The following is a 24946-nucleotide window of genomic DNA, read 5'->3' on the forward strand; positions in this document are numbered from 1 at the left end:
TACAACTATGCCACAAGAGGAAACGTTTACGACTCGCAAAGAGATAAAAGACGAGCACAAGGCGACGAGGATGAGTCGGAATCAGACGAACGACCAGGATGGTCACAGGGAAGGAGGTTCCGATATGATCCCCCTGGGTCCGAATCATATCCCGCAACAGCAACAGCACACACCACATCGACAGCATCACCACGGTCTTCATTCCTTCCGGAAACGACCTCTTCACGTTTCTCAACGAATTATGCATCAGACGCGACCAGCGAAAAAGTCTCAGAAACATCACGTACAACAGTCTTAGCCTCACTATCACATCCAACGGATTCAGCCAGTCCGAACGATTTGAGCTTGACAAATCTACTACGGCAAAGTGCATCGCCAGCTCCCGCTTCCTTTTTCTTGTCCGAACGAAACCCTGCTCTATATCCGGGCCTTCGAGAAAAGCTCAAGGCCAAGAGGGAGAAGGGAGCCGTCCGAGTGGATCTTCCATGATTGTATCGATATTATCTGCAAAGCACCGCCCAAGTTGGACCGCGTAGACGGCCACGATCTTGGGCATCCCCATCAGACCTGTTCGAAATCTTTCATCTATATGCATTATGGACAACCTTCATGCACTACGCCTTGTACCTGCGACGATCCTCTTCTGCCTCTTCTGCTATCCTGAGCAACGTGCTTTCCTCTCCCGAACGCTTACACAAGTCGCGGAACGCCGAGTCTTCACGCTTCATCAGCGTCAACGGGCTATCGTACTCGAGGACTTTGCCGTGATCCAATACCAAGATCTTGTCGCAGTCTGCCACCGATCTCAGCCTGTGAGCGATGGTAATCACGGTAACTCCATCCAGGCTTTCCCTCAGGACCCGCTGGATAGCTTCGTCGGTGGCGTGATCTAGATTGCGAACAGGCGAAACGGTATTGAGCTATGCCCTCTGATCTGCCACGGCGCTTCTGTCACTGACCTAAGTTGGCAGTGCTCTCGTCCAAAATCAAGATCGAGGAATGCCGAAGTTTTAGCAGGCCTCGAGCGAGACTGAGAAGCTGTCGCTGCCCGGCAGAATAATTCGCTCCGCCCTTGGCGACTCGCTCGTCCAGGCTGTTGATCATGACCTTTTCTTCAACCGCGGTAGAGCTACCATCCTCTTCGTGCTCATGCAAAGATGCGGCACGACTGGGAGCACGACTGGTCAACCTGCTAGGCCCAGGCGTATTCCTTGAAGCAAGACCGCATCGACGCAGTGCGTCCCAGATGATCTCGTCGTCGTGATCGTTGAAAGGATCAAGGTTTTCTGGCAGTAAAGCGAGTCTTTAGCCATCGTTCGCGCATCCACATAATGCGGACGTATCGACTCACCACGGACGGACTATCAGCGGAAAACCGGTTTTGCGTTTATGGGCAGTAGTTTAGCTTCCACCTTGAACATGAGGCTACGAGGTTACTTACGCCAGAGAACAGCTGGGCTTCTTGGGGTAAGATGGTAAGGCGTTCTCGGAGCGCGGTCAGGGTGATCGAGGAGATGTCGATGCCATCTATTTTGATACTGCCAGAGCTGGCCTCGATGAAGCGGAACAGCGAAAGCGCCAATGCTGATTATAACCTCAATGAGCTCCGACCCGTAATTTCGGCATGCTTTCTACTTACTAGATTTTCCGCTCCCTATTGCCTCGAAGTGATGGTTGTTTGATCAGCACGCAGATGTGACACACTTGAGCAATCTCTCCTCACCGGTCCGTCCGCAGACTCCTACACGCTCGCCAGGCTGAACAACGAAAGACACGCCCTTGAGCACCGGAGGTAACTCAGGTGCGTACGCGCAAGTCAATTCCTCGACCTCGATCTTGGCTTCTTTAGTAGGCCAATATGCGGGCGGCTCCTTGGCTTCAGGTATAGCCTCCGGCTCCAGCTTCAGGTCTGTTGTACCGTGAATCAAGCAGGACCATTAACGATTCTCAATTAACACGGAAATGGGAGGCTGAACGGCAAGCCCACTCACACTCTTGTAGACGCTCCACCGATGTCATGTTCTGTTCATTAGCGGCCCAGAGACGAACAATCCATAGTACAAAGTCCGTGAATGTCATTGCGTAGGACAAGGATAATCCAGCGGCACCTGCGGTTGCAAAGTTGAGGATCAGTCACGGAATGATATCTATTCGTCGCGCAGTACCCACCAGCGGTAAGTTTATCGTTCAGGAGAACAAAAGTGGCCGCAAAGATGATGACCAAAGATCCAGCTACGTCGCAGTATACCGACAACAGACGGTTGTTCTGCCAAAGCAGATGGAACGCTCGACTGTGCCACTGTCAGATTCTAGACAGTTGGATCTTCGGGTGCATCGATGACTCACATATTCGTCTCGAGTCTGGTCATGAGTTCCCTGGTGAATCTTGCGGTGTCCGCATAGGCCCGGATCGAAGTCTGTCCCTGCAAGACTTCGCCAAACCCAACGAGCACAGGAGACTTTGTGACGGAATCGCATCGTTTGACCTCCAGGCTTGTGGCATTGTAAAGAGCTCCGATAATAGCGTACAGGCCCGAAATAAAGATGGCAGCAATGATGAAGGCTAAAAAGGTAGGTCGGGTAAGCATGCCACCACGAAGCTCGCGGAGCCAACACGAGCAGGTTGCATACCGGGTGTAGCGATGGAAACGACGACGAAGACGGCGACCGTGTTGAGAACGGAGTTCACAAAGAGCATCATAACTTCGGCAGCTTGCTGATCGACGACCTGAATATCATTGGAGAGACGGTTCAAGATTTGCCCGCTATGACATCGTGAAGCGAAGAATATTAGATAACAAGAACTAGCAATTTTTCTGCCGTCATCACTTACGAAGGTGTACTGTCAAAGAATCTGGGTGACGGGTTGCTTTAGCAACTCGCAGATTCGACAATTTGATTCCAGCATCACTCACCGCATTCTGGCTCCCAGAACAGCCCTCAGGAGTTGGCCATACAGTACTCGACTGGCCTTCAATGACGCATTGAATGTCGCCAAGGTTCGACCAGCTACCAAGATACCAAATAAAACGTTGAGGATGACATATACTATCAAGTAGTATAGCGAGTCATCCTCAGGGGTATTGATCTTGTAGCGATCTCCGAGCTCTCGAACCAATTCGATGCTTTGCATGAGAGCAGAAGAGTATGCCTCTTCCACGGCGTTTGCCCAACTTCGGATCCAGTTGTTGGTCTGAATCTGAGTCCCTTGGGCCCCTACAAAGAGCAGTACCAGGAAGATCCAGTAGACCAGCGAGCCCATGTACTTGAAGTAGGCAGTGTAGGTTGCTAGCCCAATGGACCCAGTAGCTTGGTTTTCGGCCTTGAAGAACTTCTCCCGTTTCGCCGCCGGGTCAGTATTGTCCTTGTCGATCTGCTTGGCAACCTGTTCTATCTCCCCGTCATGTCCTTCCAGATCTTCAAAGGTCATAGTACCATCTTCGACGTGAGGTAAGTCTTTAGGATCGCCACTGGCACCAAGGTGTTTAGTGAGCTGCTTGCCGTCGTCCTCTAGTTCCTCCTCGGCGAAGTGGCCCTGTGCCTTTAGCTTCCCAGGAGAGCCGATACCTCGGACTTCGCCATCCTCAAGGATGACGGCATACTCTGTACCGGGTAGTACGAGACCGACAGCATGGGTGACCAGGATCAATGTTCGACCGGCCATCAAGGGTCCTTTGAAGCAGTTCCGGTAGAGATGACTAGCAGTGTGGGCGTCGACCGCTGATGTGACATCGTCACATAAAAGGGTTCGAGCTGAACTGTAGACTGCTCTAGCCAAAGCGATACGTGCCCTGTTCGAAGAGAAAGGCCGTATCAGCCAAGAGTTAGCTTGAAGGCGGCAAAGTTAGGTGTCCCATGACCTTCGACTCACTTCTGACCACCACTGCAAACCGTTCCCTTTTCACCGACGATGGTCTTATCTCCCTCTTCGAAAATCTCTAGATCCCGCTCGAGGGCACAAGCCGCGATGACACTGTCGTATCTGCTCTTCTCGTACGGTCGGCCGAAGAGAATATTCTCTCGGATGGTCGCACCGATCAACCAGGGCGCTTGAGGACAATATGCGACAGTGTCTGTCAAGCCTGTAACGGGGTCCTGCGGGCAGAGCTCCCGGTCCCCACGATCGTTGATCATAAAGATCTTCCCGCTTAGCAAAGTGGTTTCGCCCAAAAGACTGTTGAGAAGGGTCGATTTCCCTGATCCTACAGAGCCAACGATGATAGACATGGCGCCGACAGGGAAATTGACATCATCCAGCTCCAGCCTGAAATTTTCACTGGTGCTCGATTCCGCAACGGTAGCAGATTTGTCCTCCTCACCCTGGCGAGCTGCGTGCTTAATGACCGCATTCTTAAACCCGATGGTAGGATCCTCTGGTGCGACTGCTACGGACAGCTGGTCGTACTTCAGCGTTTCCTCGACGTTGAGGAAATCCTCGACACGCCCCGCCGAGACGTATGCGTTTGTGGCAGCGGTAGTCATTTCGAGGACAGCGGCCAGGGGGGTTCGAATCATGGAGAAGAGCGAAAGACTGGTAAAAGCGATCGCAGCGGTCAAGGGTCGCTTGAAGTAGAGGGTGTAGAAGGCGAAGGTGACGATGGTGACCAATGGAGGCGTGATCTGCATCATGACGTTGGCGAGTACTCGCAGGTAGAAACGGTGTTTCAATACGCCTAGTTCATGATCGCGCGATGTTTGCATTCGGTCGAAGAATTTGTTCTCCCAAGCTGCAAACTTGATAGTCTTGATAGACGACAAGACTTCGGTTGCCGCTTCAAGCCGGGCGTCGGTAGCATGCAATAGCTAAGTAATGCAGAAAAGCAGGATCAGCGTGCATGACCTAAATCTCACGGGTGACTTCCAGCATACCGTTTTCTGCGTGCTCGCAAAGGCCTTGGTGATGTATCCTTGTATCGGAGTCAGGAGTATCATCGTCGCGACTCCTGCAAGCGAGGACAACCCTGTAACCACGATAGCAGCATCAGCGAACCGAGAAAGAAGTACTATAAAGTTCTCAGCTTACCCAGCAGACGGTAAAGAAGGCCCATGGCGACGATGATGCACAGAATGCAGGTGACGAAGTAATACAGATACCCCGCAATTTCGGCTGTGTGTATTGCAATCTGTCAACCTGACCGGCCCGGCAAAGCTCGAAGACTGGTGCTTACAGATGAAGAATGCGTCCACACCGACGAGGTTGGTGATGTTCGCTTCGACCGCTTCCGTTTTCGGTTTGCTAGCATCTTCAGAGCCGGACTTGTCGTCCGTCGGTGCCACTGACCGGGCGGCGACAGCTCCCGAGAGGTCTCGCCTTCTGAGCGCTTTACAGTAGATCTCGGTGATGATGACGGCTCGCGAACGAATGCAGATCTGTATGAAAAGCTGTCCATGAGATCGTTCCGCGCGCAACTTTCGCATGCAATACTTACTCGGCGACCAGTGTTCAAGATTTGAGACTGAGAGAGCGAGCTTCCGAGCTATCCATTTAACAACGAATGTTAGCGTTTATTGGATCACATGCTTGGGTAACAGGCCTGAAAACCGACTTACCTGACCGATGACCATGAGAGCAACGTAAAGCACCGCCACGTGCGTGGGTGTCTTGCCTGCCACGGTCGGGTCGTCCGATTTGCGATCGGCAACGAAGCGCAAGAGCAGTTGCAAACTCAAAGGCGAGAAGAAGGCAAAGATGACGGCCCAGAGCGACCAGAACTGACGTACATGTCGAAAGCAATCTTTCAGCAAAGCATCAACGAGCACAGTAGTAGATTGGTAACTCACGAATTGCAACCAGAACAGTTCTCTAAAATGCCAGAATAGCCTGAAAGCGAACTTGGTAGGCTTCTTTTTGGGACCGCCACTTTTCCGATCTTCAGCGTGACCGTCTGCCTCCTTCTGATCGAGTCGCCAGTTAGCAACGCTGACAGGTGGGGTATCGTCCTCCCGAATCGCCGGGACATCCTTGACTTGAAGCGGATTCTTGTAGTGCCTAAATACGATCGGGATGACATGCGAGAATAAGGCTCGGGACATGACCGATCGCGGTTCAGCAGGGTTGTCATTGACCGTATAAGCCTCGGTCTCCTCGGCTGCATAGCCGATGACCACCTTGCGCCGAGCTCCGTTGCCCTTGCCCGCCTTGAGGCCTTGCAAGATCCCGTCCAATCGAGTTCGGAATGGGACGCTCGTGTAAACGACGAGGAAAAAGATGGTATGCGCCATGAGGATGGTCTCGAAGACGAACGGCTTCTTTGACGAGGTGTGGTGTTTCGAAGCGTAGCCATGGCCGTGTCGGTGGGCTACCTCCGTCGAGTCCCGCAAGTGGTGCAAAAGCGCGGAACGGAAGACCACGAATTGGACAGGTAGGAAGAGCCAGAGCAAGGCGACGACGTGCACTTGAGGGATATATTTGACGAACGGAGCAGTCTTGGCGGTAGGGATCGCCGTCGCAGCCAACAAGGTCATATAGATCTGTATCGACGGGGCGTCAGGCTTCCCGCCACGGGAACAACGACTTGCTAGACTCAGAACTCACAAACAGGGCCAGTCTCTCCCAACTGTGATGAGACGTGGTTGTTATGTAGACAATCTGCACGACGACAAACCCGATCGAACCGATCAAGCCGATCCAATCGCCTAGCCTCTCTACGGGGATCTTTTCGCGCTCATCGAGTGTACCGGTCTGTACCGAAGCTTCCACAGAGGTATGAACGGATTCCAGTAGGATATGATCTTCAATCCGACGCAACGATGGCTTCTCATCGTCCGAGCCTTTGGTCGAGGGGGTCTCTTCGGCCAAGGAGATGTTCTTGCTAGATGATGCTATCCGGCGACCGATGGTTGGCAAGAGTACGACCAGCGATGACGCGATGACGATCAGTGGGAATACTCCTGGTAGTATACTGTCGAACGAGGGAAAGAGACGTCAGCCTGACCGTCACTGCGGCATAACCAGACAGACACTGATTTTACCTTCTTGTCCAGCATGGGGAAAAGTCTACCCCGTCCCATACAGGGCCTTTATCGTGAACGCAAAAGTAGTCCCTCATACTCGACCTCTGGCGACAAAGCTAGAGAAAGAGAAGAGGATATGGTCTACTCGTTGACGTCGATCGAATGTGGTATGTGTTGGTGATGACGACAAGCTCCCAATTCTTCCAAGTACCGAAGTCGTGCTGCTGAACAATCGAGAGTTCGCTCGGGCGAGCCGAGAGCGCCGCTTTGATGGCCGATCGGATGCAGTAAGAAGAATAACGTAATCGTCGCGCATGGCACGTCAACAAGGTTTACATCCGAATAGCCGCGTGCAAGGAGAGGAGGTCATGTGATGTCGAGGATGTCCAAGTTTGACCCGAAGGGCAGAGCGAGTGTGAGGCCTGAGCTTCAGAGCGATATGACAATAGTCTGTCCGACCAACAGCTACCACTTGGTCCTCCACACGGCAAGACTGTACCGATAGTAGTGTATCGTGCGAAGTCACCCTACTTGCCAACGCCAATCTCACCTCCTGAAGCCCAATACCCATGTCGGTCATGGACGTTCAATGTACAGCCTGAGAGAACAGCGATACCCGGTTCTCTCATCGCTCATCTCAGCCTACCTGGAAGCTTAGCACTAGTGCCATTCTAGCACTCAAAACAACGTCTTCCATATCTCTCAAAAAATACAAAATACGAATGGTCCTGGTCAACGAGATCGCAACTCTATGCGGAGGGGGATCCCCGCTCGAGCGACTCCCAAGAGAGATCCTCCGACATATCGCTTCGTACCTCTACAATCCTCTCGCCTTAACCCAGGAGGACCGTCTTGCCTGGGGAGTCTTTTCCTCTTTCGGAGACAATCTGCCTGCTCGGAGACAAGGTCTGGTGGACCTAGTCGCGCTCGGAAGCACCAGCAAAGCGCTCTGGTCGGAAGTACGACCGAGTCTCCTCCGTTGCATCCGGGTCGCAGACGAAGAGCGATTGAGAACCGTAGTAGCCTCGAAGGATGACTGGGGAAAACATGTCAGATCGATCGTTGTCGACATGTCATTGTTCGAGGGCGACGAGAGACAGTCGTGGGACCGTGGCCGTAACCCTTGGTAGGTTCCTGTCGAGCTCAAACGGATTCCTCAAGCTCACGAGCTGATATCGCGTTGGCAGGCTTGAAGTAAAGGCTCTTCAGGATCTTGTCCAGGCTCTGCCAGGATTAGAGCATTTATCGATCTTTGCAGACGGATCGGACGATATCACTCTGTCGCTATTCTTTGGGACAGAATACGTCAGGCGACATATCGGACCTCGCCTGAAATCGTTCGGCTGGAGAGCTCGCTCAGAGACCCCTCACGAGCTCAGAGAATTTTATGCCACGAGCATGTTTGTGAGCTTCTCGGACTTTTTGAGATGTTGCAACCGGCTTGGCTGCATCGTGCTGGATTGCAATACCGAAGCGACGGCCATGTCTGCACAAGACTTGGACCTGGTACTATCGGCACTCCAGGACAGGCAATTCGAAGTGGTACCAAATGGTAGCTCGGTCAACGATCGGTCAGACAGAGGTCATCCAGCCTTGACGCTCATGCTGTGCGGCCTGATGTCGCGCTGGCGACCTGGCGATGCCGATCTCGACGCTGCCGAATCTCATCCGGCATTTATAAAAGCGCGACCAACGTCACCTGGGCTGGTGTCATGGAATGCTCGCGAGCAATGCTATACTAGTTTAGGGGACAGAGCCGACTCGGGCAAATCATCCCGGCGTAATAATCCAGACATACAACGGATCAACGTTTTGTCCCAAGGATATGATCGTTCCCGGTTGCGAAACGATGGCACTGGCGAATCTTTCGAAGCGTACCTGGCGGAAGTTCCATATTCAGATGGGGTACATTTCGACCTAAACTGGGATGCCCGTGTGACAATGCACCGGAAGGCCGGAATAAAGGATCACCGTGCTATCAAGCTCGGTTTCTTGGGCAGCTTGACCGGCAAAATGGATCACGTAAGGGAAATATTCCTGGATCGACCGTCGATAGAGGACGACAAGGACTCTACGCTGGCAGAGCAGATGGTAAGGTGGAGCGTCGCCTGCCCGACTTTACACGTACTGAAACGGCACCTTCGTTAGATCACGGCACTATTGCCACTGGCAAATCTTCCTCATCTACGAGTTCTTCAAGTAGGAGGCTACCCTTTAAATCCCAAGGAACATATTCGTATGATCGAAATCATCATACAACTGTGTCCCGAAATCATGGTCTGCGGTTGGTGGTCAAAGGACGAAGATGTCGTGTGGTACGCGATCTGGAGAGACAGGCACCAGGAGAGGCTCATCGACGCTTATCTAAGTCGAGCGGTATGTTCTCGAGCCGACCTGGTCGACCCGCTTGCGACACCGGATGACGGAAACCAAATGGCCATGCCGAGATACCTGATCAAACCGCTCGGCGAAGGCGAGCTATTCGCCCTCGAAGCGGAACAAGCTGTATGTACTGGACGAGCTGGGTATTCAGTCAGATGCATCATCGCCGACAGTTAAGCCCTGGTACCGCTTTGCATACAGGCTTACGAAAGGCAGCTTGCTGAACATACAAAGTCGTTGCACGCTCGCGTGACCTCTTCCCCCGAATCGCGTATCACGGTTTGAAATCCGCGGTGTCATGTGCGCGTTATCCGTGACGTCACCGCGTTCGGACCGAAAGTCGCCCTCGCCAGCAAGTTGTATATATATAGCGATCGATCCCGCTTTGAATATACCCAAGCCAACCATAACATGCGATTTCACACCTTGTTTTGCATCACTACTATCTGAACTACCTCCACGAACAACTCAAACCGTAAACTCAAATCAACAAGATGTCTGGGTGAGGACAAGTCAACCGAGAACCCACACATGCGCGAGAGCGATATCACTGAACCTCGGAAAACTACCGTACTCTTCTCCCACCTATAGAGCTGCCTCTGCCGATACCGAGAAGATGACTTCCATCCCCAAGGCTTCTGACAACGCCGAGGAGCGAAACGACAAGGAGCAGCGAGACCCCGCCAAGACGTGAGCAAACGGTCACCGTAAATGCTGCATATCGATGCTGATCACCCATGTTTCGTGTCCCTTTCTTCAGTCACGGAGAGGAGCCCAGTAAGAATTCGGTCTGCACCCTGTGATATGGAATGGCATACTGAATCATGACCTGTCTCTTCACTACAGAGGATGGCAAGCCTCACGCTACCGAGGCCCCTACCTACAGCGACGACAAGGCCGACCACGTCGTCAACTAAGTGGATGTTTAATCAGCCAGAGCAAAAAGCCAATTTGTTGTAATTAATGGGTCAATCAATACGGGAATCCACTTGAATCGATCAATACTTCGCATTATTCATTCCCAAACCAGTTACAATCGTTCAGTCATTTCAAATATCGTCGCTGGTCGTGGGCGGCAGTTCCACCAAATTTTCCTTACAGTCGAAGCGACTTTACATGCACGTCACATTTCACCTGGTAGCCTGCAGTTTCTGGACAAGAGCCTGCAAGCAGATAGGGTCAGTCTGGGTGATCACTCCAGTCGGCCCTGGACGTGGAGAATTTACCTGTAGCCTGGAATCCAGATCTTGACCTGACCGGCCGGAATCAAGTTGTTTTGCTTGATCGCGTTCCTCATCGTTCACTTCGATGTTTTGAGGAAGGATCCTAAAGTGGCCATCGGCGTTCTGGGTTGACAGATCAGCCAGGAGATCTTGAATGTTTGCGGAGGACGAGTAAAAGACCTGTCATTTCGGAACAAGAGGTTCAGCATGACGAAGCAGGAAGACAGACGAAGCATACTCGCCTTGGTCTTTGGCCGTTCTACCGGAGACTCCAGCAATTCGCGCTCAGCGACCGACCAAGCTGCATCGTCTTCATCCAGGTCGAAATTGTTGGAAGCCATGCTGGGTTTCCGATATGACGATGTACTGGATTGCTCGATCAGACTGTCTCCATATTGACTCGCTATTCGGCTTTGAGGGCGCCACACAGCAGTGTCCTCCGACCCTTCGTCGACTCCGTCGACCAGACCCCACGTGACTTCGCCATCGCTCATCTCTCGGATTTCAAGGACCTGCGTGGGCTTGACGAGCGTGGCTCGGTTACCTTGAGATGAAGACTGGCCAGGGAGTTGCGATTGGTCTTCGCTTTCACCATACAGCTCATACAAACTGTCGCGACCGGATTCCACAGACCGTTTAGACCCTAGACTAGCGACTCGTTGAACAACCGGGGGCGCCAGTAGTTCCTGCTCCAACGCCTTGTCCTCGCTCGTACGATGCACTGGTTTCCTTTTGACGCTCGGTCGGCGGCTGGGTTCAATAGGGGCTTGATTCCGGTCCATCTCATTCTGCAAAGCGTTGAGGCTTGAACTGGGTACAGGAGGCGGCAGGTTTGTAGGCACAACGATAGTTCGGCGAACGATGGAACGTCTTGCTTTGCGCGCATCTGCCGTCATATCGGGAGGAATTTGGACACCCGCAGCGGGAATGGGGGGAGCTGCAGAGCGTTGGGGCGCAGTAGCAGCAGCCGCGGCGGGCGGTTCCTTTATTGCGCGCTTTTGTGATGGCTTTCGTTTCATCTTGGCTAGAAGACCCTTCAATCCGGACGAAGCCGACGATCCGGTCTTCGGTGATGGCGGCGCGGGCTGTACTTGGGACAGGCTAGACGTCGATGCCGACTTGCCGTGGCCAGACCGTTGGTGAATGCCACGCACGACGGAGTTGCCAGTTGGCGAGAATCCTCCTTGTCCCATCTGTGGCGACGTCAAGGGCGAGACTTGCAGAGTAGCGGATGTTTGCAACAGGGTAGGCGATCCGATTTTGATGGCCTTGTTACGAGTATTCTTCCGGGAGAGTCGCACCGACGGCGTCTTTTGCAGAGCAGCCGTCGCCTGTGCGATTCTCGCCTCGAAGTCGCGTCGTACATCAGGATCCTCGTCTATCCGATACGAGCGGGCACTGCTGGTAGACTCCATGCGTCGATGGGTGTGAGTGGGTCCAACAGGGGAGGGGGGACCTCCCAAAGCCTCGGTCGGTCCGAACAAGGCTTGAGCCAAACGAGATTTGGCTCCTTCTCGATCGTCAGCCTCAACTGAAGGAGCCGCATTTCCGAAACGCTGCGGTGAGTAAGGACCACTAGATGCGATGGGGGATGCCAAAGTTACAGGTGATTCGTTGATCGACCTTCCAGGTGGTGGCGAGCTGAAGGAATGATGGTCAGTCGGCTCTCCATAATGCTTTTGGTCCGGACGGGTTTCTGAGCTTCGATCGATATCTGGTGACATGGCCGGTTTCATAATGGACCCCTCCGCGTGGCTGGTGTGGACAGCAACGTCCTGTTGAGCCTGACCACTGTGCGAAGCGACCGGAGACATGTTTCGCGAAGCGGATGGACCGGGGGCGCCCTCCTGCCCTGATACCGTGGCCAAGTCTCGCTGTGAGTTTCTAGCGGCTTCGTTGAGTTTTTCCTGCATACGCTTGAAGTCATCGAGAGATAAGCCCAGTTCGGCCTCGTTCACGCGCCGCGAAGCATCGCTCTGGAGCTCATGAGCATATGTATCCTCTGCAAAAGAGGCAGGATCATCTGCGGATGGTTGATAATCGCTTGAATATACTGACCTGGCCGGGCTTCCCAGGTTTATAGGCTCGCGCTCGGTGTGTGTTGTCCCATGGGTATCGTCGTACCCGTTCGACTCTTGCTCACCGCCGTAGTAACCCGCTATATCGAAGGCGTAATCTTGCGGACTATGAGGACTAGGCAAAGAGTCCTGTCCTGGCACAGCCAAAGACTGTTGACTGTGTAGTGCCGTCTCAGGAGGCGTCTCAGCGACGTAGCTGCCGGTGCCGTCGGTCAAGATCGACGCGGCTGTTGTGGGACCGTCGTTGTGCCTGGCGTGCTGCCGACTATACAAATCTGGACTGAGCAGCTGCGTGGCGTCCTGGTTTGCCTGACTTGTTTCTGAACGATTTGCTTTAGGTCCCTCGTTAGCGGAAAGGGTGATCGGCCTCCCAAGGGTAATCGGCTTGCCAAGAGCAAGTGGCTCTGGCCGATGAAGCTTTGCAAAGGATTTTGTTGAACCCGCGGCAGCATTGTTATCCACAGTGAAAACATCGATGGAACCAGCTTGTTGGGTAGGCCCGTCATCGTCATTTGACGTCGCTGTGACAGCTCCACCCATCCCTGCCTTGTCAACGAGGATCTCCTCTTCCGCAACTGCGTCTGCTAACCGGTCATGAAAGGCTGGTGATCGGCTGATAGAGACGTTTCGCCTGTCGTTTCCCACCCTCTTTGTCGGTGTTGTCGTAGGAAGGCGAGCCGTGGACATGTTACTTGGCAAATTTCGGTTTTCCGCCGAGAAGCTCGCCGTGTTGAGCATGTCGGCCTCGACTTGCAGGATTGCCCTTGAAATGCGCTGTTGAGCCGCAGGCGACATGGTCTCCAAGACCGACTTGCGCTCGTGCAGGCTGCTGCTAGAATTATCCCTCGTATGCCCTCCAGAGGGCGGTGCCCGTGTGGATGTGCTCCGTGAACCGCCACCAGCAGGATCATGACCCTCGAACCTGTCGGCAACAGGCTCGCCTATCTGTCTTCGTGGTGATAGGGGCGACTGCTGCTGTCTATTTCGAACGGTCTCTTTTGCGTTCCGCATCACCTCGGCTTCCCTCATCGCGTCAGAGGAACCAAAGCCGTAACCGCGACCTGCAGGACGGTAGGAGAGGGGCGGCGATGCCGAACTGGCAGGAGCCTCGTCGGATTCCAACGATTGAAAGCGCTCAAGCGATGCCTGAGACGATTGTTGTTGCATCCTGATATTCTCCTCTAGATCCGCAAGCACCGCCGCTTCCTCCTGTTCCGTCAGATAATCTCCGGTCTCGTATGTCGTTCGCTGTTGGGCGAACCGTTTCTTCATGTCGTCCAACGTGAATGCGCCTGGCGGTAGAGGCGGCACCGGACCTGCTGAGGAGAACGGGTTCGAATCTTGCTCCGGCATCTTGAGTACAGAGAAACGATTCGACAAGCTATATAGGAGAAGGAAATGCATCTGGATTAGCTGTCAACTGCAGGACGTAGAATCCGCACGTTCGATCGGCTCACCCGGCGATAATGGTCGATCCACGGAAATCCCCTCTCGATATCGCGACATCGTTCAGTTTCAATGGAATTCGATCCACTCGTAGTTGTGGTGGACTACTGTTACTGCCAGGAGTTTGCGATGGCCTCTGACTATCTGGCACGGACGGTCTCCTCTTCTTGAGTTTGTGCATGATCGACGAGCCTCGGCCAAAGGCAAGTCAGCCGGGGGCGTTATTGTTATCGCGGAATGGCGGAGCGTTGCCTGTCTGTTCACTGTCGGGACCGAGAGAGAATTGCAGCAGAAATCGTCACTTTACACTTTGACGAGTTGCTAGTTGCTAGCTGCTAGTGTCCCGTTTGTATAATGTACGATTACGTTGTGTTCCCATGGTTTGCTCGAATATCGATTGTGCTCCTCCCCTGATCTTCCTAACAAACAACCGCAACCGCGACCGAGGTTCACCGGATCCGATTCCAAATTTCCACCTCGGACTGATCCTTCTCCCCCCTCATGCGCCGGACCCCTATCCTATCTCGATCGTCAGACTTCCTCGACTTTCTCAGATCATGCTGCCTCGCTCGCTCATCATTCCTCTCAACCTATTTCATTTAGATCATCATCCTCAATTCGGTAGCTGGAAAACATCATCCCAAGGTTCCGTCCCAACTAGTCGCTCGTTCGTGCGCAATTTAACGAGGGTCAAGCAGTGATTCTCGGAAAAGACCACGTTCTAGCCAATTCGAACCGATAGAGTGGAGAGCTACCAGCACAAACTACAGTATCATCCACAAGCCATAACACTTCACGACCATGGCCCATCATACCTTTGAAGAACTAGCCGAGCGGTGAATTGGCATTGGCAAAGCTGAGCGGACCGGGAATCTCTCGCTGACCATCTTCCTCTTCGACACTGATTTTCGATCTACAGGATCGTCTATTCCGATAAATGTAAATCATCATATCGTGGTATATCGGGATCACGCTATGCAGTACTGACACGTTTCTCCACCCTCTTTGCTGCATATCCAGATGCCGATAGCGCTTTCGAATACAGGCACGTCATCCTGCCAAAACAGATGCTGAAAATGTTACCAAAGCAGTAAGTCCATATATTCCTTCATCTAGCATAACCGTTCGTAGCTGATTCCATTTGCACTTCGTCTCAGATACTTCCAAGATAACGATACCGGGCTCTTGCGGATATTATCCGAAGCCGAATGGAGAGGGATCGGAATCACGCAGAGTTTGGGCTGGGAGGTGAGTTTTTCCGGCCACGGCGCCCGTGTTCAACACGATCGAATACGAGATTCCAGGACTAAGCATACGTCATTAATCACATTGAACAGCATTTCGAAGTACATGGTACGACTGACCTTACCTTTTTTTCCTGCAAGTCGTTGTCATGCTAACTTCGAAAATCGGTTGTCCTCTTGTTGCACGGCAGCGCCCGAGCCTCATATCCGTGAGTAAAAAGTCTCCGTCAGAACACGACATGAACCGGGGCAACTGACGCATATGACGACAACAGTACTCTTCCGACGAGAGATCGATTATCAAGTCAAGTACCCGCAGGGTAAACCTGCCGATCTAGCGGCCCTGAACCGAGCCAAGGCTGAAGCAGCGGCCCGAGGCAACGGACGAGCCTAGACTGGTCGAGGACAGACGATCTGTCACCCCTCGCCTCGTCATCCAGACGGCCTCTTTCTCTTCGATTTCCTAATCTTGGGCAGCCACACAGCTTTATTCCTCATACTCTCTCTTTCTCACTCGGTCATTATATGTGTGATTCACCCTCGTTGTAAAGATTTGGCATATATACAAACAAGAGCAAAACGCTAGCAGCAGTGCCTGCTATCCGAGGGCTAACAGCCCGGATTATACTGCAGTGACCTGGGCTTCCAACTTGGCCCGCACCCTCATATAGTTTCTCCAATATTCTGTAGTCTTCCCAACACCTCCCTTGCCGCCCAAACCGAGCGCGTCCTCGTCGACAGCTATCTGGTTCAACCCATCTGCTTCACCACCACTCGCGATCGTAGACCACCCCATGGCCCTTTCGTGGCAGTCGAGTGCCACCTCGTGGAGCGCCTGTCGCTGCATCGCCTGATGAACAGGCAACCGGGCCAATTTCTCGTAGAGCAGCCCTGTCAGATTCCATCCCTCCGCCGCAGTCCGTTCTGCGTCTCTCAAGAGCTGAGATGCGGGTCGCGCTAGGGGGCTCTTGCGTTGATTCTTGCCGAACCTGTCTGCAATCTCCATGTTTCGCATCGGGATGGCCCTAGAAGGGGTGTACTGAGCGGGCTGGCCATCCGCGGCGATGACGGGTTTGGCCGACGTGGAATAAGCCGCCGCTATATTGCGGATGACCTCTTCTGCTTGTTTCGTCGCTTCTGCTAATCGGCCGAGGCCTACTTGGATGTCCTCGCCCTGGGCATGGGCGACTTCAACCGCGTTCAGAGTCAAAAGAGAGGCCCGATGGTTGAGCCAGAGATTTTGCAAGGAGGCAGCAGGCGTACTCTCTTTGGTAGAGTCGGTAGCCTTTGCTAGCTGCAATCCCATGTTCTGTAAAGCGCCGGCCTCGACGAGCTGCCCTTGCATACCCAGATTTGAAGCGTAAGAGCTGATCAATGAGATCGCGGCGCGGCGGATCAGCGGATGCAGATTGGGCAAGGCGTGATCCATCGTCGTGTCTTGAGGGACAACCATATGGCTGTTCTGGGCCAAGGTATGTTCCATACGGGAACCAGCAGCTTCCGCTGGTGCTGACCCGCTGTTCGAGCCGAGCCAACGAGGGAGCCAGCCTCGAGTCTCCGCCACCGTCACACCGTGATCCGTCACTGGCATAGCTTGTGACGATGGACGCCGCGTCGCCAGACCCCCGAATCGCATACCCCATTCCCACCATCCGGTCGCTCTCTCCGCATCGCCCAACCTGATATTGACATCCCCTAGCTTCTTGGCGAGTTGCAAAAGTTCCGCCTGCTTGACGACCTCTTCCACGGAATTGGTAACACTTCGATCCAGAACTGATCGGAGCAGTATCTCGTAAGTCTCCTCGGCCTCCCTTAGCGAGGAAGGCTTTGCTATACGCTCCAACACTTCGGCATGACGTGTAAGCAGGTCCAGCGCTACACGGTCGACAGGGACCTGCGCGTGCGAACTAGAAGGATGAACCGGTGGATATGTTTCCCGGTTACCAGGTAGATTGCCCGGGAATGCGATACCTTTTGACCTGGCAGCGAGTATGGTGCGTGCCAGATAATCTTCCGCCATGATCGAGCTGGGGTCGCTCGTATTGAGACTATCCCCTTCCGTTCCAGATCTGCCCGCTCCGATCATACCCTTCATCTGACCGCTGTCAGAGTCTTGTCCAGCTCTCCCGATCGCAGCGGCGCCGCTACTGCCGACTCCGTATTCCCTGGCTAACCAAGCAGATCGCAACGTATGTCGAGCGTAGAAACCTAGTGCCGAGGAGGTACCTCCGGAAGATCCACCTGTCCATGCGTCATTCTCTTCGGCCCAAGCATAAACAGCCTCTTCCGAGTTTGGGTCTATATTACGACTATCCACATGGCTGGGGTATGCCATCATGACGTTCTCGACGTATTGATGTCCACCCTCGACCCCGGCTAGACCTGCAGCGGTCACTCCTAGCGTTCCGTAGAGGAGGTAACGCAATATCTTGGCCAGCATGTTGAACGTGTACATGGCCGGCGTCGAGTAATCTTCTCTCGGCATGTCATCGGGCATGGGATGATCGTCGACCCGACCGTACGATCTCGTCGCCGGGGGTAAGTACGAGGCGGTCGGCGGTCGGTAATTCGACAAAGAGTCTTTCAGACAAGACGAAGAGCCTGAAATGGATCGACATTGCGGAGTGGTGCTCGGCGAAGCAGGTATGGTGGCGGGGAGACGGGGCCGTCTTGTTCTTGCTTGCGATGCAGCGCCGTGGCGACTCGAGCCCGACAGTGGGAGGGCGATTTTGCTACACCTGTTCATGTCGATCAGAGTATCGATCAGGAGTATCTGATTTCCTCTTCCTGTCTGCTGTAGGTGTGGTGCTGATGGTCGATCGCCATGTTTCTTAGGATGGTGCTCGCATCAACTTGTTCTGCATGATATCTGGTCTGAGCATGACGAAGTGGGAAGCGTGGCTCGCGACGAGTCTCACCTCTCTCTCATCTCCCTGATCTCATCGTCCTTCACAGCGTGGTTTGATCATGAGTGGTTGTCAACAACGAGCACAAGCATCGAACCACTGGATCAGCAGCACACACATTATATATCGTTTAGCAGCAAGCATAAAGCGTGCATATAGTCAGCTCCGGCAACCCGTCCTGCAATCATGTTTTGGCGGATGAACCCCGGCTTGAATGCCTCGTCTACCTTGGAGGCCACGCTGGATAGAGCGCTCGGTGGGAACGGCGGAGATTCGAGCTCAAACTCGCAGTATTCCGGCAACAGAGGATCAGGAGGTGCAGGATCTAGCGGCGGCGGTGGAATGCACAACGTCTTGGATCAGCTGTTGGACGAGACGGATCTCCTGAGCGAGCTCAAGGCGGGCAATGCTAGGTTCGTCACGCGAGCAACCGCACAAAGCGCTGTTGTCCCTGGCCGTTCGGAAGGGACGCCTGAGCCATGTCGCTGATGACGTTCGAATTGTTGGTGTCACCCGTTACCCTCTCGCCATCTGTGGAAACATCGACTATCGTAGACTGATACAGGTCCTGTCGGCGAGGGACAATGTGCGCGGGCTGATCGCTTGGTCGGTATACGGGACCGACGAGATTGAGCGTCACGCCGATACCGCTGAACGGAGGATCCTCGAGGACCTGGTAAAGCAAGGTGGCCTCGCCAGTCTGGACTCGAGCACAGCGAACGGAGACAAGACCGGTAGTACCGGAGGTTTATCGCCAGCGTCCACACATGACAAAGCTGCATCTGAAACCACCGAGCGGTCTGAAAGTCCCACTAGTAGCGGCCTTTGGGGAAACTTTCCCAACGCCTCACCGCAACCGGACGTCGAAGGCGATGCCAAACGACAGCGTTATCCGCATCTCGCGACCGAGATCCTCTGTGCGGATTATTTCCAGATCAGCGAGACGCTCTGGTCGGATCTGCCGGGCCTGTTGGGACCGATATGGGACATCATACTGGGTTCTCGCGAGGAAGCGCTTGGCATGTCAGTCGTCGAGGGGTGCGATACGCCCGAGATGCGATCGCGATTACGGGCTCATGTGCGGTATGAGCTCGAGCGTACGAAGAGCGAGAGGGACGAGGATGATGACAAGCGCAGGGAGATCATCCGAGGTAATTGGACCCGGATCAACGGCATGTTGTTGACGAAAAGACCCACGCAGGTGCGATACAATGCCTATTCCGACTTCGGGACTCTTGCTGACGACCAGCGTCACCCGTCCATCGAGCAGATGTTCAAGTTTATCCAAGAGATACCTTCTGTCGTGTCAAGGCTGGTCGACAGGATTGACAGCCCATCCATACAGGATACCATACTCCGTCTGATCACATGCGAAGAAGCCGGTGTGGTTGGAGTGATCGAGGTGGGCCGATTGAGATATCGCAGTGTAATCGGATTTAGCTGATCTATCGACCGGAACAACAGTGGTTACGACAAGAAAATTTCATTCCAAAACTGCTGTCCCTCTTGTCCCCCTACGAAAGTCCCTCGACACACTTCACGATCACAGAAATCGTCAAGGCGATCATCAATCTGACCTCTCCAAACGCCTTCAGTCCAAATGGAGGCAATGGTGGTGATCAGGGAGAGGCCGGCTCTGCTTCAGACGGGGCGAACGCTGCGGCGCATGCCAATGCGAGCAGTCCTTTGGATCCAACGTCTGGGCCGATAGCGACCTCTGCAAATGCAACGAACGACTCCGCCGCTCCGATCGGTCAGAGGGACAACCGCCTTATCCGGGAATTGGTCATGCCAGAGAACATCGCCATGCTGGTGGAAGCGGTGAAGAGAACAGTTGCGACGACGGACGGGACCGTTCCGGAGCAAGACCGCCATCGTACTTCTCTGGTCGAGGTAGACTTGGACGATGGATCAGCAAATACGTCCGCTAGCAAGACGACCGATATCCCAGTACAGAACGCGTCGGAGCCATATTCGTTCGACCCCTATCAAGTCACCAAGCTACCTTCGATCGCCTCTGTCACGTCTTCCTTCTGCCAATCGATAACAATCTTGATCGAGTTGATCAGGAAAAACAACTCCGACTATTCCGAGCCTTATCTCTTCCATTCGATCAGGAACCGTCTCATGGGAATGCAGCAACGCAAAGTCGAGATTAGATTCCAGGCTAAAGATCAGGCAGATCAGGAGGACAAGCACACGTCTTCGCTAGAGGAGGACGCACAGGACAGACAGGACATGGAGGATACGATGGCCAAGATGAGCGAGAAGCTCGGCATAGTACACCTCGGACCGTTATTGTCCCAGGTCAGAGAGCACATAGGAGAGCTGCAAGAAGCGATCCTCCACCCGCGTCATCCGGTTAGTCACATCTGTGCCCTCCTGATAGGAACGTGCGGCATCAGCTAATCTCACGGCGATAGGAACGATCACGCATTCCGGGCGTTCCGAATCCTCTTACCACCGAGAGGTTCCGTATAGTAGAGCTTTATGCGGAGATGCTCCATTGCTCGAACATGTCCATCCTCAACCGAGCCAAGGGTTCCGGCCCGGATTACACCGCTGATGGTCGGCTCGAAGGCGGCCTCGATGCCCTCGAGAAGCTAGGGACTGCTCTGGAAGGTGTCACTGAAGCGGGCAACGGAAACGACGAAGTGCTCAACGAGGTGACACCTGCAAGAGATCTGCCCGTTAGCAGCTCTGGGTCCACGAACTGTTCATTGACTGGCTCGGACGACGAGGGAGAGGACCCAGTTTCGGAACACACCGTGCAAATCAATTCCTCTGAAGCCAATTCAGGTGACGTGGAGTCAGCTCCTTCCGTGCGCCCGGAAGAGGAGGAGGAAGAGGAACCTTCAACCCCGAAACAGACATTGTTTGAAGACATGACCACGGCAACAGACAAACTCAGCCTTTCTACGGAAGCGTCTAGTGAAACCGAAACGCAGACGGCAAAGAGGTTGGCCAACGTACGAAACCCAGCCGGTGCTTCCGTGGAGAACACCCACCGCGAAGAGCCTGCAACGACGATGACAAGTGGAGATGTCCTGAAGCAGTTGTACATCGACCACCGGGTATTGCTTTCCGTTGTCGTGAGTGAAGGCCTTCTGACGATCGTCAGCGCAAATACTGATGCGTTCGCGTAGGATATCTTTTTTGAACACCCGAGCAACAATTTCCTCCATAATGTCATATACGACATCGTTCAGCAGGTGCTCAACGGCCGGATCGATCAAGGCTACAACCGTCGACTTGTTTACGAGCTGTTCTGCGATGCGAAGATTGTCGAGAAGATTCTAGATACTCAAAGGCTCAACGTGGAACTGTGGTAAGCAGTCGTCATTATCGTGCATGCCGTATGCGAGGTTTTCTGACACAGCTTCCATCGATAGCCAAGGTAAAAGATCGAGGAGATTGGGCCTGATGGGCCACATGCTTCTAATAGCAGACGAACTCGAAAAATTCTTCGAGCGGTGTCCCCCGGAGCTCTATGAGAGCATAGAACACTCTTTCGTGCGGTCAGAATGGAACGCCTTTGTAGCGGGCGAGCTGCGGGAAAGTCGTCAGCGAGATGCTCAGCCCCTAGGTGGCGGCCGTCCTTCCGCGTTGGCAGCGGCGAATGCTGCCAAGCAAGATTGGGACAATGGGGAAGAAGAAGAGGACGTCTCCGGAGCATTAGCTGGTCAGCCTCTGACCAGATCCGTCTCTTCCGGTGACGCCTTTAGTGGCTCTTTCGGCTTTGGCACCGCTGAAAACGAAGACTCTAGGTTCCGTGTGGTGAGTCTGGGCAGTATGACGATCCTTGGCGCCTGTCGTTAAACGAACTCGAATCGCGCAGTTCAACAAGTTCTTGACCAATGAGACCTATTCGGGGTCGTTCGCTTCATCGGATGAGGATAGTGACGATAGTTCCGAGTCACCCCGGGCAAATCGCGGAGGTCGTCAGCAAATGCTGTCAGATGGCTTCGAGGTGAGCGGGCGCGAGAACGCTACAAAACCCCTCGCCGACTTTTCTCTTCTCTAGAACGCCTTTTCACCTTCTAGCGATCCGGGCGAGATGGACGACGGCTTTGGCGACTTTGTCGCAGCCGATCCGTTTGGCGACTCGTTTGAAGCGCCATACCAGAAACCCCGGATGAGTATACATGCCAATCGACCAATGACAGCGGCGGATTTTGCCAACCAGGCTTTCCGAGAGCAATTCGCCGGAGAATCTGCAACGAGATCCGGCGCGGACGACAGCAGCGATGACGATGACGACGAAGATGATGATGACGAAGCTAGCGAGCATGCTCACGGTATCATCGTCGAGCCCGATCATGGGGGATTCGAGTCGGCTGCGCAATTCTTGGCAGCCAACTGGTCCGTCCCTGGAGGTCATTTGGAATCAGGACGGGTTCGACAATCCACAAGATCCGCCAATGCCCGCGCAAGATCATGGGATGATGCGAATTCGAGTAGCAACGGCAGTGTTTCAAGCCCCTCGCCAGGTTCCTCTCCAGAGGCAATCAAATCACTACATCCGGCCGCGCAGATCGGTCGACGGTTATCCGGATCGCAAGCCTTGTCTCCCCCTAGTCCGACGTTGGTGCGAGCCACTGATCCCAGCGAACCGTATGGCCACGGCGTCTCGCCGGATACGACTGTTCGCGAAGACGGAAAATTGGAGCGCAACATCGACGGGCGTACTGTCACGGCACCCCAGGACGACCTCACATTGGCCGCTAATCATGCGCGCAAAAATTCCCGCTGATTAGACTACACATCGATTATGAACGTATGCATACTCGCGACAGGCGATCCTCGATCAGGCGGAACGTCAGGCTAGTTGTACTTAGAGAGCTTGAAGTTGTATTGTCTCAAACCTTGCATTCCCAAAATTGGCTGGCTGTATTTGAGCGTGCCCGAGCTGGATCCCAATCGGCATCTTCGGTGAAGCAGAGCGAGTCCAGTTGTTCATGAGATTGGCAATGGATTCGTCAACATCATGTATGAAAACGTGCGCTGTACAAAGTCCACTACGCGGTTGTGATCGGTCTCCCTCCAATCTCGTCCCTTTCAGCAGACGATTTGCGTCTACTTCTTGGAAGCGGCCTCCTCGGCGGCCTTCTGCAGATTCTCGAATGGTACGCAAGAGCGTCGTAACGGATTAGCATACGCAAAGCGAGGCAATAAGACTAAACATGTGCTTACGGCGTCGGCCCTCTTCTTCCTCTGACCGGCGTTCCTCTTGTCGGCCCTGACCCTCCTCAAAGTCAAGAAAGCATCGAAGTTCTTCTCTTCTTCGGTGATAGCACGAGGAGCCTCGGCCTCGTAAACGTTAGGGAGAGCCAACTGGACTCGGGTGGTGTCGGCCTTGAGCTCTTCAGCCTGAACGGACGGATAGACAGGCAACATTCAAGTATAGGCGCTTTCAGTAACCGAGCTCCCCAGGCGAGCCATCTTTCGCCGAATCGCCGATGACTTACGGAAGAGTCACCCTTCTTGGCCTTGCCAGCCTTCTTGGGGAAGACGATCAACCTGCTCCTGTACTCCTTGAGCCTCTCGACGTTGACCTTCTCGCTCTCCTCGGACCTTCGGTTCCTCCTGTGGTCGATGACGATACCCAAACCCTTGGCCTCCTTCCTGGGGACACCGGCCTGCTTCAACTCGGAGAGGGTGAAACCTCGACCGAGCCTGACCTTGGTGTTGTATCGCTGGGTAGGGGCTCGAACGGCAGGTCGGAGCAATTGAAGGGGTCGAACTCCGAGGTTCAAGGCCTTCTTCTGACGAGCGACACGCCTGGAGTGCTTTCGGCCGGGCTGGTCGAACCAGGTCTTGACACGCTCCTGTAAACAAGACAGACATGGCGTTGATCAGCGTCATGAAGCTGCGGTCCGTAATTCATATATCCAGCGACGTTGAGAGTCTCTATGGCGGGCGTAGACGGGGCGGTGTGTTTCCCAGAAGCCGACGACGAATCTTCTCCGGTTGCGATAGCCATTCCCACAAGTTCGCTTGTGCTTCAACGGGCCACTCGCCGAATCGACGTGATTGTAGGAATGGCATTCTCCGCTCATCCCAATCCATCGGCCGTTCATGCCGCTTGTGCGATCGTATCGATGCAGCAAGCTCATGATTCCCGTCCCGTCATCCCAATCCAGCTCCAAGGGGAACACACTCCGCCGCCGACCTCATTGCTGATGTTTGCCTTCTCTTTATTCGCCCGCCATGGACCCTCAACCGCTCAGAATCTGATATTCACCTGCCAGCTGGACTTCCTGAAATGCTCGTTGGCGAGTTGGTTGTTGTGGGCGACCATTTCGACGAGTCTGATAAAAGTTTATAATTCGTGCCGAATTGCGGTCAGGACGACGTTCTTGACGGGGCGATGAATAACGACGAGCGAGAGAATACCGACCTCTTTTTGCTTTCTCTTGAAGGGGGAAGTGCCGAGAGGGGTGAAAAGGGAAGCAAGACGCTCGCCAATGCCAAATGCGTGAGATGACCTCGCGATCCCGACATTCTCACCACCCACCACACGCCCATCCACCCACCATCCACGGCCCAGCCGAGCGAGAGAGGGTGAGCGCGAGACCTCCGCTGGTGTGCGAGGCTGGCTCACCCGCGCTTTTGCGCTTCTGTTTGGCTCACAACGTCTACGCGCGATGGAGGGGGTCGTCTAACTCCGATACAACCGCGTTTCGCAATACCAAAGCTCCTTTTCGATTCCT

The 24946-nt window shown here is 53.9% G+C and overlaps 7 protein-coding genes across 7 annotated transcripts; 3 read left to right on the top strand and 4 right to left on the bottom strand.

Moving 5' to 3' along the window:
* Positions 1-603: 603 nt before the first annotated feature.
* Positions 604-7198, bottom strand: HD553DRAFT_319157 (putative ATP-binding cassette transporter). The gene is made up of 21 exons (XM_046180977.1): positions 6973-7198; positions 6536-6902; positions 5782-6471; positions 5551-5712; positions 5430-5477; positions 5169-5370; positions 5024-5107; positions 4870-4961; positions 3872-4803; positions 2916-3791; positions 2834-2854; positions 2632-2765; positions 2347-2563; positions 2170-2291; positions 1992-2108; positions 1724-1909; positions 1640-1654; positions 1442-1584; positions 1352-1361; positions 960-1286; positions 604-889 (listed from the first exon to the last, which is right to left on the bottom strand). The coding sequence occupies exons 1-21, from the start codon at positions 7047-7049 to the stop codon at positions 615-617; spliced, it is 5097 nt and encodes a 1698-aa protein (XP_046033212.1). The 5' UTR covers positions 7050-7198; the 3' UTR covers positions 604-614.
* A 478-nt stretch (positions 7199-7676) lies between these two features.
* Positions 7677-9513, top strand: HD553DRAFT_277593 (uncharacterized protein; the record flags this gene model as incomplete). Its single annotated transcript, XM_046178003.1, has 3 exons — positions 7677-8080; positions 8142-8661; positions 9103-9513. 3 exons carry the CDS (start codon positions 7677-7679, stop codon positions 9511-9513), a joined length of 1335 nt encoding a protein of 444 aa, XP_046033213.1.
* Positions 9514-10339: 826 nt separating this feature from the next.
* HD553DRAFT_319163 (uncharacterized protein) lies at positions 10340-14444 on the bottom strand. Its single transcript, XM_046180978.1, has 4 exons — positions 14095-14444; positions 10802-14018; positions 10563-10739; positions 10340-10499 (listed from the first exon to the last, which is right to left on the bottom strand). Exons 1-4 carry the CDS (start codon positions 14262-14264, stop codon positions 10467-10469), a joined length of 3597 nt encoding a protein of 1198 aa, XP_046033214.1. The 5' UTR covers positions 14265-14444; the 3' UTR covers positions 10340-10466.
* Positions 14445-14637: 193 nt separating this feature from the next.
* HD553DRAFT_319165 (regulatory subunit of cyclin-dependent kinase) lies at positions 14638-15907 on the top strand. Its single transcript, XM_046180979.1, has 7 exons — positions 14638-14919; positions 15003-15022; positions 15104-15173; positions 15241-15331; positions 15421-15436; positions 15519-15536; positions 15603-15907. Exons 1-7 carry the CDS (start codon positions 14885-14887, stop codon positions 15719-15721), a joined length of 369 nt encoding a protein of 122 aa, XP_046033215.1. The 5' UTR covers positions 14638-14884; the 3' UTR covers positions 15722-15907.
* Positions 15908-18133, bottom strand: HD553DRAFT_319169 (uncharacterized protein). The gene has a single exon (XM_046180980.1). It carries the CDS (start codon positions 18071-18073, stop codon positions 15950-15952), a length of 2124 nt encoding a protein of 707 aa, XP_046033216.1. The 5' UTR covers positions 18074-18133; the 3' UTR covers positions 15908-15949.
* Positions 18134-18329: 196 nt separating this feature from the next.
* On the top strand, positions 18330-23179 carry HD553DRAFT_319175 (SIT4 phosphatase-associated protein-domain-containing protein). The gene is made up of 9 exons (XM_046180981.1): positions 18330-18646; positions 18789-19434; positions 19504-19635; positions 19698-20594; positions 20657-21325; positions 21380-21561; positions 21626-22010; positions 22072-22203; positions 22258-23179. The coding sequence occupies exons 1-9, from the start codon at positions 18420-18422 to the stop codon at positions 22984-22986; spliced, it is 3999 nt and encodes a 1332-aa protein (XP_046033217.1). The 5' UTR covers positions 18330-18419; the 3' UTR covers positions 22987-23179.
* Positions 23180-24770, bottom strand: HD553DRAFT_319179 (putative 60S ribosomal protein L13). Its single transcript, XM_046180982.1, has 4 exons — positions 24478-24770; positions 23702-24061; positions 23427-23603; positions 23180-23342 (listed from the first exon to the last, which is right to left on the bottom strand). Exons 1-4 carry the CDS (start codon positions 24532-24534, stop codon positions 23310-23312), a joined length of 627 nt encoding a protein of 208 aa, XP_046033218.1. The 5' UTR covers positions 24535-24770; the 3' UTR covers positions 23180-23309.
* Between the last annotated feature and the right edge of the window lie 176 nt (positions 24771-24946).

This window comes from Filobasidium floriforme (genome assembly GCF_021052385.1).
Source record: "Filobasidium floriforme strain CBS 6241 chromosome Unknown HD553scaffold_26, whole genome shotgun sequence".
NCBI classification, from domain to species: domain Eukaryota; kingdom Fungi; phylum Basidiomycota; class Tremellomycetes; order Filobasidiales; family Filobasidiaceae; genus Filobasidium; species Filobasidium floriforme.